General features: G+C 44.5%; 1 protein-coding gene across 3 annotated transcripts in view; it reads left to right on the top strand.

The window, feature by feature from the left end:
- The window catches only part of CRTAC1 (cartilage acidic protein 1), a 152724-nt gene that overhangs the window by 20114 nt on the left and 120433 nt on the right, over positions 1-12177 (top strand). For all 3 annotated transcript variants that reach the window (XM_025273890.2, XM_025273891.2, XM_006061137.3), the window contains exon 2: positions 1367-1566. In XM_025273890.2, the coding sequence (XP_025129675.1) occupies positions 1367-1566 (200 nt within the window). The remainder of the gene's footprint in view (positions 1-1366; positions 1567-12177) is intronic.

Here is a 12177-nt window from a genome sequence, read left to right as displayed (position 1 = left end):
CGCTGCAGTTGGAGCCCTGCCCCTGTGTCTCTCTCCAGCCTCTCCAGTGAGGCATTAGAGGGGCTTCTGAATCACGTTTAGCTCTGAAGACAGTGCCTGGGCCTTTCATTTTGATCTCTTGGTTCCGAACTGGAGAAAGCTCCTATGCTGGCAGGAGTGTCTGTCTCCATCTGGGGAGTCAGTCTTCAGATCCTCTCTTCATTAAGACATCAGCCTCACTCAGCCTTGCTCTTGGCTGCCAGACACACTAACAAGCCAGCAGGAAAAGCTCCATCAGGAAGAGGTGTGCCGCCCTCTGAAGTCACTGCTTTGCCTGTGGCACTGGACCTGTGCAGACTTCATAGGACTTGTCCCAGGGGAGCCTTTGGAACACTCTGTGAGCCCTGATTCTAAGCCTGCAGGCAGCATCTCAGGGTGGTGCCGTTTCTAGTGTTCTAAGTGTCTTCATTGCTCATGCAAGGAGAGGGTGGAGTCCTTCCACTTCCTTGGCCATTCTCATTTGTCTCCTGGGTGGCTGCCGCCAGCTCCCGTAGCCCCAGGCTGTTTGGCAACACCCTGAGTTATGTTAGAGATATAATAATGAATTATACAATGGATTATACATAATTAATTTATAATAAAACACACACAATGGTTTAATTTCTCTGAGTGAATGATGTGCCGCCCGCCAGTTCCTGCTGGGATGCATTCCATAACTGACTGCTTCCTGGTCTGGAGGCGACGGCCAGTGGCCCTAGGGAGGGACCTTGGCAGGGGAACCTTCCAAGTCACAGATTCTGTCTGGGCTACCTCCGGGGTCAGTCCCACACAAGGATAATCCTTTACTTTCTCTGCTATTGTGGACATGGACCCTCACGGGGGTGTCACCTGTCCCTGGATCATCTGAGATCTGTTATTTTCTTCTTTCTCCCACAGCACGAAAGATGCATGTGTATTTCTCCCTCCCTTCCTTCCTTCCCTCGCAAATATGTGTTGAGTGTCTCTTATGTGCCAGACACTGTCCTTGGCTTGATGTGCATCCATGAGCAAAACAGACAACAACCCTTGCCCTGGTGGAGCTTATGTTCTAGCTGAGGGAGACAGACACTAAATAATAAAACATGATGAATGAGGAACTCATCTGGCATGTTATACAGTGATAGATGCTGTAGAAAACAAAAAGGCAGAGGAGCATAAGGGTGACCTCAGTGATGGGGGCAGCTCACAGTTTGAAAGAGCATAGCCAGGATGGATCTTGTGGAGAAGTGGCAGCCTAGGGGTTGCCAAGCCCTCCAGGAAGCGGGAAGAAAGGCACTTCCGTGCCACCCTGGGATTCGGTTTTCCTGGGCTGCTTTCCGTCAGTAACATTTGTAACTTCTGGTTTCAGATGTTCCAGGTGTTTCTATGCCTGCTGCTGCTATGGTTCCTGCCCCTGACTGAGGGGTCCCAGCGGGCTGAACCCATGTTCACGGCAGTCACCAACTCAGTCCTGCCTCCTGACTATGACAGCAACCCCACCCAGCTCAACTACGGAGTGGCCGTGACTGATGTGGACCGTGATGGGGACTTTGAGATCGTTGTGGCTGGGTAAGTGCCTCTCACCTTGAGTTTGACAGATATATCAGTCAGCTTTTGCTACGATAGGGCCGGATAACAAATAACTCCAAGAACTCAATGGCTGGCAAGAACACACATTCTCACTCACATGGGTCTTGGCTAGGCTCAGCTGGGGTCTGGTAGGCTGCATCCTTGCCCTTTTGCTGTAGCAGTGAATTGGGATGGAGGGTAGACTGGAAGAAAGCGGTTTGATCCACAGGCTTTCCAGAGAGAAGATTTGAATGCTGTGCTTCAAGGCATTCTGTTCATATTTCAACCGCCTTAGTTATACCAGTGTTACTTCCTTACCAATGAGACTGTAGAATCTCTATATAGGAGGGGCTGGAGGGTAGCAGTTATGATAGAGGGGGACGCTCAAAGCTGCCTTTGCACAGCATTTTACACAAGATTAAGAAATCATTCGGAGAAGGCAATGGCACCCCACTCCAGTACTCTTGCCTGGAAAATCCCATGGATGGAGGAGCCTGGTAGGCTGCAGTCCATGGGGTCGCTGAGGTCGGACACGACTGAGCAACTTCACTTTCACTTTTCACTTTCATGCACTGGGGAAGGAAATGGCAACCCACTCCAGTGTTCTTGCCTGGAGAATCCCAGGGACGGGGGAGCCTGGTGGGCTGCCATCTATGGGGTCGCACAGAGTCAGACACGACTGAAGCGACTTAGCAGCAGCAGCAAGAAATCATTAATTGCCTGTTTCAGAGAAGGGGGAAATATGGGGGTGAAGAGGGATGGCTAAAATCCCTCTAAACCATGCCTTGGTACCCCTGCTCCCTTCTCTCCTGAGAAGCAACATTGTGTAGCAAGAAAAGATTTGTGTTCATGCCCTAGATCTACAGCTTTCTAGTTGCATGACCTTGAGTGAGCCCCTTGTGCCCTGAGATTCAGATGTATCATCTGCAAAAACGGGGATAGCAATGCACTTCCTTGTCCTGTTAAAAGCTGTAACAGGCTATTGCACCTGACAGCTCATTGTAAATTCTGCCAGTTGCCATTAATAATCATTATTTATGGAGCACAGATATGTGCCAGACACTGTGCTAAGCCTTTCACATACACTGTCTTATCCTTCTGACAACACTATGAAGTAAATAGACAAGAAGAGGAAATTACGGTTCAAAGAGACGCAGTGAGTTGACTTGCCCTCCATCAAGTAAATAGTAAGAGGATGAGTCAGGATTTGAACCCCAAGGCTCCGTAAGTATAGAGCTGCTAAAGTACATTGTACAAAGTTTAGTTATCACTTCAAAAATCAGCCAATCAATAAAAACACAACAGGGGCCTGTCAACCTCATTCTGGAAGGCCAGAGTTTTTATGGCCGCACTGAACAAAGTAAATGGCAAGTAACATTATTTGTAGCCGTTGCATGTAACAGTAGAAAGTATTGACTTTGGAACCAGAAAACCTGGTTTTAATCCTGTCCCATCCAATAGTTGTGTTCCATGTGCAAATTACTGAAAGTGGGGAAAGCTCCACCTTCCTCATCTGTAAAATGGGTATGTTGAAATCTACCCCCGCCTACCACACATGGTGAGGATCAATGGTAATGATGTATAGACAAAATACTTTGTAAGTGCATTTCTTCCTTTTTTTATTCTACCCCAAAAAGAGTAGAAATTCCTAGATTCTAGGTTCTCCTGGAAGTCTAGATTAGTGGCTGAAAAACAGAACTTTCTATGATGATGTAGAAGTTCTGTGTTGGTTCTGTCCAATATAGTGTCCACGGGCATGAGACTGTTGAGCACTTGAAATGTGGCTACTGTGACCAAGGAACTGGACTTTATTTCATTGTAACAGCACAGCTCTGGGACATCAGAAGGAAAAACTAAAGAGCAGAATGTGATAGAAAAAGGAAAACCAGAAACAGTTGTAATGATCCCCTTATTACCCATGCAGGGTTGGGGCCAGGCAGCTTGTCTGTGTTCAGGTCTGTGGCTGTCCAGTGACTGTCTAAATCCAAAAAAAGTCTTCTTGGCCAAATCCTGCCAACTGGAGCCTGTGCCACTGCACCAGGATCTCTGGGTGAGGGGCTGTGAGGCACTCCTGAGATGTTCTGGTTGGTCCTGCCTCCTGCCAGGTGACACCAGCCTCCCTCTGGTAGGCACTGGGAGCAGACAGAGGACAAAGAACAGTGAGGCAACTTCCCTGCTTCCCATCCTTCCCTCCTCTGGGGCCCCTACAAGTTACTGTGATGAGCAGGCTCTCCTTTCATCTTGGACGGCGGGCCACCACCTCGGATTTCCATCCCATCCAACCCTTTGAGGTGCAGGGGATGGTTACTGCATCTCCTGAGCATCCTGCTTTTTGCTTTCCCAGTGCTGGGCATTCACTTCATCTTCTCTTTCTTTTATTTTTTTAAAATAATTTTGAAAATTTATTTATGTGTTTGTATTTTATTTTGCTGGGACTTCACTGCTGTGAGGGCTTCTCTGTACTTGTGATAAGTGGGGCCTACTCTCTAGTTGCAGGGCATGAACTCCTCATTGCTGTGGCTTCTCTCGTTGCAGACCGTGGACTTCAGGATGTGCAAGCTTCAGTGGCGGCAGCATGTGGGCTCAGTGGTTGCAGCTCCCGGACCCTAGAACAGGGGCTCAATAGTTGTGGCACACAGGCTTAGCTGCTTCTCAGTATGTGGTATCTTCCTGGACCAGGGATTGAACCCTTCACGTCTCCTGCACTGACAGGCAGATTCTTTACCACTGAGCCACCAGGGAAGCCCTCCCCTTTCCTTTATACTTATTTGTCTGGTCTTCGTTGTGGCATGTGGGATCTTAATTGCGGCACTCGGGCTTCTCTCCAACTGTGACACGTGGGCTTTGTTGCCCTGTGGAATGTGGGATCTTAGTTCCCTGACCAGGGATCAAACCCACATCCCCTGCACTGGACGAAGGATTCTTAACCACTGGACCACCAGGGAAGTCCCTCATCCTCCTTTCCAATGAAGCTTTTTTCACTTTCTGTTCCAAGGAACTCAATAAATTTACTTTTGTGTCTTCTACGGTAGAGAAGCTAGATCATCTTTCATAGGCAGTTTAGAGTAGATGTCCAAACATCTACACAGGAAGCTTGCTGCTTCCTGTGGGGCCTGCAGCACTTTGGAGTCATGCTCCAGAAAAGCAACCCAGACCATCCTGAATCAACCATAGTTCAGGGAAAGACTGAGCCAGGCGGCTCCTAACTGAGAAAGTTTGGATTGCTGGGTGTTCTAAAAGATGACATTGCTCACCCCTAGCAAAGGGCTTCCCAGGTGGCATTAGTGGTAAAGAACCCGCCTGCCAATGAGAATCCACATAAGAAATGCAGATTCAATCCCTAGGTCGGGAAGATCCCTTAGAGTAGGGCCTGGCAACCCACTCCAGTATTCTTGCCTGGAGAATCCCATGGACAGAGGTGGTTGAAGGGCTATAAACCATAGGGTTGCAAAGAGTCAGACAAGACTGAAGCAACTTAGCACGCATGCATGCACCCCCAGCAAAAAAGAAGAGTTGCACGGAGGGCAAGATGGCGAAATTGGGCAGCCTCCCGGCTCTAGGTCAGGCCTTCTTTGTGGCTGTTATGAAGCACTGTGAATTCTCAGAGCGTCAGAAAGACACGTTCTAATTTAAGTACCAAAATACATTCCAAAGGCAAATATAACTTTTTATTATCTTCAGCTCAGGATGATTTGTCACTGTCTTTCTTCTTGGGGCTGGATAACCAGGAGTTGACTGTACAGACATATTTAAATCAGAACCTTGGGAGGTCATTTGGTCCACCCCTTGCCTTCCAGTAAGGTCACACCTATGGGTTTTGGAGGCTCCATTTATTTAAAGCCTTTCAAAGGAGTGTGTGCAACCTTTTCATAATCCAGCTGAATAACTTATGTTAAAAAATCTTTCTGATTAATCTCAACCCATCATATTTGAGCTTAGTAAGCCATTTCTTTTAACTTTTGCCTTGCTATTATTACCTTTGAAGATATAAACCAAGTAAGTGGTCACTACCCTTTCAGATAATGACAGCTAGGATCATTGCTCTGCCTTTCATGCCCTGTGGACTCCTTGGCAGTGTTTCTGATTTTGACTTTTATTCAGTTCCATCCACCCTACACCCATATTTGGAGTTTCCCTGGTGGCTCAGGCAGTAAAGAATCTGCCTGTAATGTGGGAGACCTGGGTTCATCCCTGGGTCGTTTGGGAAGATACCCTGGGGAAGGGAATGGCTACCAACTCCAGTATTCTTGCCTGGAGAATTCCATGGACAGAGAAGCCTGGTGTGCTACAGTCCATAGGGTCACAAAGAGTCAGACTCGACTGAGCGACTAACACATACCAGTATTTAACTCTGTTTCCTTCTCTGTTTGATGGTAGAGGCTGTTTAGGAATCACATAGAGGGAATTGGAACTTTAAAAAATGGAATGTGAATGCCTTTACGTGGGCACCTGGGGTCCAGCTCCTGAGAGGCCCACTCTCTATTACCGTATAGACCTTTCCATTAGCCGGCCCCTGAAGGCATCTGCGTTTCAACCCCTGGGATAATGGCCAGCTCTTCAGTTTATAAGACGCGCTGTACTTGAACTTGTCTTGGATTTGTTGACCTTGTAGCATGTCTGATTCCAGCCCTGTTGCTTTGAGTATTTACTCTTTGAATAGGTTTGTTTTGCTTTGCTTTCTTGGTATCCTCATTCTGAGTATTGATGGCATTGATTTTGAACATGTTGCGGGTGAGTTTGTGTTGTATTTCAGAGTCTTACGTTAATTGTGATGGAAGGCGTGTGCTTTCATCCGACCCTGGGAGGAGCAGACAGTGACCGCCCTTTGTTCTGAGGGAATGCGGGAGGGAGAGGGACGGCTCTGCTCCTCCGCCACAGCTGGGCGAGTGCCTCCGCATGTGGAGGGCTTATCTGTTAACCGGCAGGTGCATGATTGCGGGTCTGCCTACAGTCTCTTCCCTGCGGGGTGAGGGAAGGATTTGATCACCCCCGGAGACGTTGGTGCACGAACAGACCATTGAAGATCTTCGAGATGAGTTCCCTGGGCAAATAAAAAACCCGGTGGCTCCTCCTTTTCTCAGTGGAACTAAACACCCAATCTACAGTCTCATGCAGTCTGGAACAGAGTCCCTGTTGGTGTCAATCTTGCACAATTCCTTCAGAGGAGCTTTTGCTTCCTGGGATATCCCCAGAGGTCTGAGATAAACCCTCTACACTGTCAGTTTCCAAGAAGTTTTCCCCAAATTGAAAGATTGCAGTGGTTGTAAAATTTAAATTACGATTTAGATCAGTTTTTATACACAAAGAGCATCCACTTGATAAAATCTTAGTGCATTCCTCACACTTGGAAAGGTTTCATTTAAAGGGATGCTACATATTGTAAACCAGCGTTTCATTTTTTCTTAATTTTGTAACTATGTCAGAAGACTTTTAAAATTTACTAAAATTAATTGAATTACTTAAAAGGCAAACTGATTCAATTACCAAATTAGTCATAATAATATGAGAGATATTTTTGCCATTATAAATAATAAGAACAATGATAAAGAATGGTATATTTATCTATGATTTAACCAAAGCAGCATTTATGGATTTTATTACAAGCATCTATAGATATATGTGGTATCTATAGGTGGCATCATCGACTCAATGGACATGCTACTGCTGCTACTGCTAAGTCACTTCAGTCATGTCTGACTTTGTGCGACCCCATAGACGGCAGCCCACCAGGCTCCCCTGTCCCTGGGATTCTCCAGGCAAGAACACTGGAGTGGGTTGCCATGTCCTTCTCCAATGCATGAAAGTGGAAAGTGAAAGTGAATTTGCTGAGTCGTATCTGACTCTTCGCTACCCCGTGGACTGCAGCCTACCAGGCTCCTCCATCCATAGGATTTTCCAGGCAAGAGTACTGGAGTGGGGTGCCATTGCCTTCTCCACAACGGACATGAGTTTGGGCAAATTTGAGGAGTGACAGACAGGGAAGCCTGCTGTTCTTCAGTCCATGGGGTCACAAAGAATTGGATACAACTTAGTGACTGAACAACAACAGCAACAACAGATGTATATAGTATGTGCAGATAGATATAGTAGATAGATGTCGTATTCATATACATATATTAGATGTATGTAATAAGTATAAATATATATTGTACATATACATATATATATACACACACATACTTTTAACAAAATAGGAAAAATACTTTTGAAATTTTAGCCTTAACTTTGATGAAATATAATGTTGTAATAGATTTGATCATCAGTTTTGACAACCTGAAGTGTTAGATTATTTCAGTTTCTTTTTAAGATATATTTTACATTTTGATAGCATGAATATGTTTTCTTGCAAAAGAATCCATGCAATATAGATAAAGAAAAATTCCATCTTTATCAACCTCCCATCCCTATTCCAAGCTCATCCCAGTTCTCTTCCAGAATAGCAATTGTTTCCAGGTTGGTGCTTATACTTATGGGAATTTCTATGTTACATATATATATTTTAAAAATATATAATTTTGAAGGGTATCAAACTTTTGTTTCAAAACTTGCTTTTCTTCAGTGTGTAACATATTCTTTGTTCTAACATGTGGATCTAACTTAATTTTTTTAACTTACTTTGTGGGGATGTACCACATTTGTTTTGCCACTCCTCAAGTGATATTTAAGCTGTCTGTAATCTGTGACCATTGCAGACAATGCTGTACTGCACATCCTTACACACATATGCAGATATTTCTCTGGGATAGATAGCAAGAAGTGGAAATGCTGGGAATAATACGTACATTTTAAATCTTAATGAATATTGTTTCCAATCTCAATCTTTTCCTGTGTATTCATAGCCTAGAAATAAAAGGTGATTGGGGGATTGTGATTTCAATAGCTGTTCAAACACCTACTGTGTGGACTGCCACATAGGTTCCAGGGTCTGAACTTTATCAATTTAGATGTAATAAAGAAGGGGGGGGAGTCCTATTCTACATCTTTAAAAGAAGCTGCTGCTGTTAAAAATTGGATTGAGGAACTTCAATACCCTGATTCAAACTGCTAAAAAGACTCCTCTAAAACTTTCTCTGCAAAAATATATTTCTTAAATGGGTCACCCTTAACCCTAAGATTCATTGTCATCAGTATCATGGAAGAATGATTGCAGGGTGCCAGCTCTTCTGCTGTGGTTAAGCATGGACTGCCCTTGATTTTGAATACTAACAAGGCATGAGCTGGAGCAGGAGCCAGGACTTTAAAACCCACTCTTAAAACTTCTATAAAAAGGTTACTCAGCAGTGCATGGCAGGTTTTCCAGAGATGTCTCAGTGCTATAAATGAACTTCCTTCTCCTCAGCCCTGGGTGGCCAGAAGCAATGGGCAAAAATTCCACTCTCCACTCCAAGTCACAGACTCTCCTGACAGCTTAGAGGACTGAGGCCCTTACTGTGTTACAGTGGCCACACACACACAGAGTAAGGTGTCAGAAGGTGTGGTAGACAGAATAATGGCCTTCCAAAGATACCCATGGCTTAAACCCCAGAACCAATAAATATGTGACGTTGCACGGCAAAAGGGACTCTGCAGAGGTGATCAAGTCAGGGACCTTGAGATAGGGACATTATTCTGGATCATCTGAGTGGGCCCAATGTAATCACAGTCCTTAACGTGAAAAAAGGAAGCAGAAGAGGAGGTCCTAGTGATCCGATGTGAGAGAGACTCAACCCACCATTTCTGGCTTTGAGAGAGGGGCCTGGAGTCAAGGAATGTGAGTGGCCTCTAGAAGCTGGGAAAAGTAAGGAAAGAGATTTACCCCTAGAGCTTCTTGAGGGGAATGCAGTTCTGCCAACACTCTCATTGCAGCACAGACCAGTGTTGGGACATACGCAAGTGTCAGATAATCAGTTTGTATTGTTATACTCCACTACGTTTGTGGGGATTTGTTACAGCAACAAAGGGAAACTAACATTAGTACATTAGGTAAAGGTCAGGTGCGTGTGTGTGCTCAGTCGTGTCTGACTCTTTGCAACCCCATGGACTGTAGCCTGCCAGGCTCCTCTGTCCATAGGATTCTCCAGGCAAGAATACTGGAGTGGATTGCAATTTCTGGCTCTGGGGGATCTTCCCAACTCAGGGACTGAACTCAAATTTCTTGTGTCTCCTGCATTGGAAAGTGGATTCTTTACCACTGCTCCACCTGCGAAGTCAAAGGTCAGGCGCTTGGTGATGTTTCTCAGGGAGGTAACGGCCATCACCTATGAACATTTTAATAGTATTGTTTTACTAATTTCACAGCAATAAGAGAAGTATTCCACCCACAAACATATTATTTAGAAGAATAAGAGAACATACTTAAAAAGATATATCACCAACAAAAGTATTATTTCTATTCAGTGACAGTTCCCTAAGAACAGGTCCCTAAAATCACACTTGGTTCCTGGGTGACCCTCCACCTACCACATTAACTCAACCTGCAGCTCACCATTTGACTCCCAGTCCCATGGGTGGTTGGAAGTTGAGAGAGGGATTCAGAGCTTTTAAAGATCTCACTGTCCTTGGAGACAGACACACTTACTTCAGTGAGTCATAGGTGACTTGTGTCCCCAGGGAGATGCAAACGTTCCAGGAGGTTGGAGCAGGTGGAGAGTCCTTCCCAATGAGAATCACAGAGGTGGCATTTGGATGGTCTCAAGAAGGATAGGTTAGGTCTGTTTAACAAGGGTGCAAAGGCCTCTCTGGGTCAAACAGAACCTCAGGCTTATTTGGGTTTTGTTGTTTATTTGTTTTCAACTTTTTTTTTTGAAGCATTCTGACAAAAAAACTGATTTTCACAGAGTATTGAAGAGTATTTATAAAAAGCTGCTCCAAAATAGTAATATAATTAAGACACTAAAATTGCCTCTGCTGAAAACGGCAAAGCTACTTTTAGTCTGAATTTTTCATCCATTCAGAAAGTGGATATATGCCCTGTCTCCAGTCACTTTCCTTTAATTTCTCTTCTATTCTTTTTTTTAAAGTGGTGGGGTTGGTTGGAAGGTCTTCCTTGCCCCCTGGGTCCCACACCAGACTCCCCAAGGTGCAGGCCCATAGCAGGCTAGAGCCCAGACCAACCCTCCTCCCCACCCTTTCAGCCCTTAGGCCTTTTCCCCTGGCTCCCTAGCCTCCCCCATCCCCCTCCTCCCCAAAACTCAACTCACACCTCTCTCTGGAACAAGTGCCCTTTGCACTCCCAGAATCACTTCCGCTCAGGGGGTCCTATCTGACCCCTGCCTCCCTCTCTTGTGTTTTTCATCACGCACCCCTTCTCACCAGTCCTACTGACCTGGTGAGTCATTTTCTTTCAAGAATGATGTAGTTATGACTTCATTTTCCTTGTGAGGAATCAGTTGCTTTTCAAAACATGCAAGGATGTGAAGAAGCTAAAAGCAGACATTCCCTGCTTCCGATTTTGACATGTGCTCCCCTTGTTTGCAGACTAAAGTTGTCAAGGGGTGGAGGGAGGAAGCAACTTATGTCTTGTATTTTACTTACATCATCTCGTTTTAAACCATCACAGCAGCCCCTATGATATGTAGCATTTAATTGAGTCTAACTCACATATTTTTCCACATTTTTTATTGAGGTAGAGTTGATATACAATGTTATGTTAGTTTTGGGTCTACAACACAGTGATTCAAAATTTTTATAGATTATACTGTTGATAGTTATTATAAAGTACTGGCTGCATTCCCTGTGCTCTACAACATAACCTTGTAGCTTATTTATTTTATATATAGTAGTCTTTGCCTCTTAATCCCCTACCCCTAGTGACTTTTACATCTCTAAAATTGGGATGCAACCTACAATTGGCAGCTTGCATTTAATGGGCAGGGTTGTTTTTTTTTTTTCCTAGAGATACATAAAAAAATAATGTCTTATCATTGATGATATTTTGGATTTCATGAAAGCACTGTAGATATAGTGTCATCCTCACTTTGCAGATGAGGAAACTGAGACCCAGAGATCTGCTGAGAGCCACAGAGACAGTGAAAGGCGTAACTGTTATTCTATCAGATTGGCCACAAATTTCATTCAGGTTTTTCCATACAAATGAACTTTTTGGCCAACCCAATATATGTGCCCATTAAATTGTTTGTTAATTGTGTTATTCAGATCATAATGGTAGTTTATTTCTTTCTGTAGTTCTTTGTTGGTATGTATATGTTGGGGCTACTTTAGTAGATGCAGTTTTTTATTTTTTTTAATTGAGATATAATTGACATATATCATTATATTAGTTTCAGGTTTACAAATCAAATGTAATGATTTGATATTCATATATACTGCAACGTCTTAAGAATTCTTATATTTTCCTGATGATAGAAGCCATTATCATTATGAAGACCTCACCCATCACTTCCCTGGTGGCTCAGTCGGTAAAGAATCTGCCTGCAATGTGAGAGACCTGGGTTTGATCCCTGGGTTGGGAAGATCCCCTGGAGGAGGGCATGAAAACCTACTCCAGTATTCTTGCCTGGAGAATCCCCAAGGACAGAGGAGCTTGGCCGGCTGCAGTCCATGGGGTCGCAAAGAGTCGGCCACAACCAAGCGACTAAGCACAGCACACAGCAGCACCCATCACGAATTGTG

This window comes from Bubalus bubalis, chromosome 23 (assembly GCF_019923935.1).
Source record: "Bubalus bubalis isolate 160015118507 breed Murrah chromosome 23, NDDB_SH_1, whole genome shotgun sequence".
Taxonomy (NCBI): domain Eukaryota; kingdom Metazoa; phylum Chordata; class Mammalia; order Artiodactyla; family Bovidae; genus Bubalus; species Bubalus bubalis.
The sequence above is the reverse complement of the archived record's forward strand: the minus strand, read 5'-3'. Positions and strand labels throughout refer to the sequence as shown.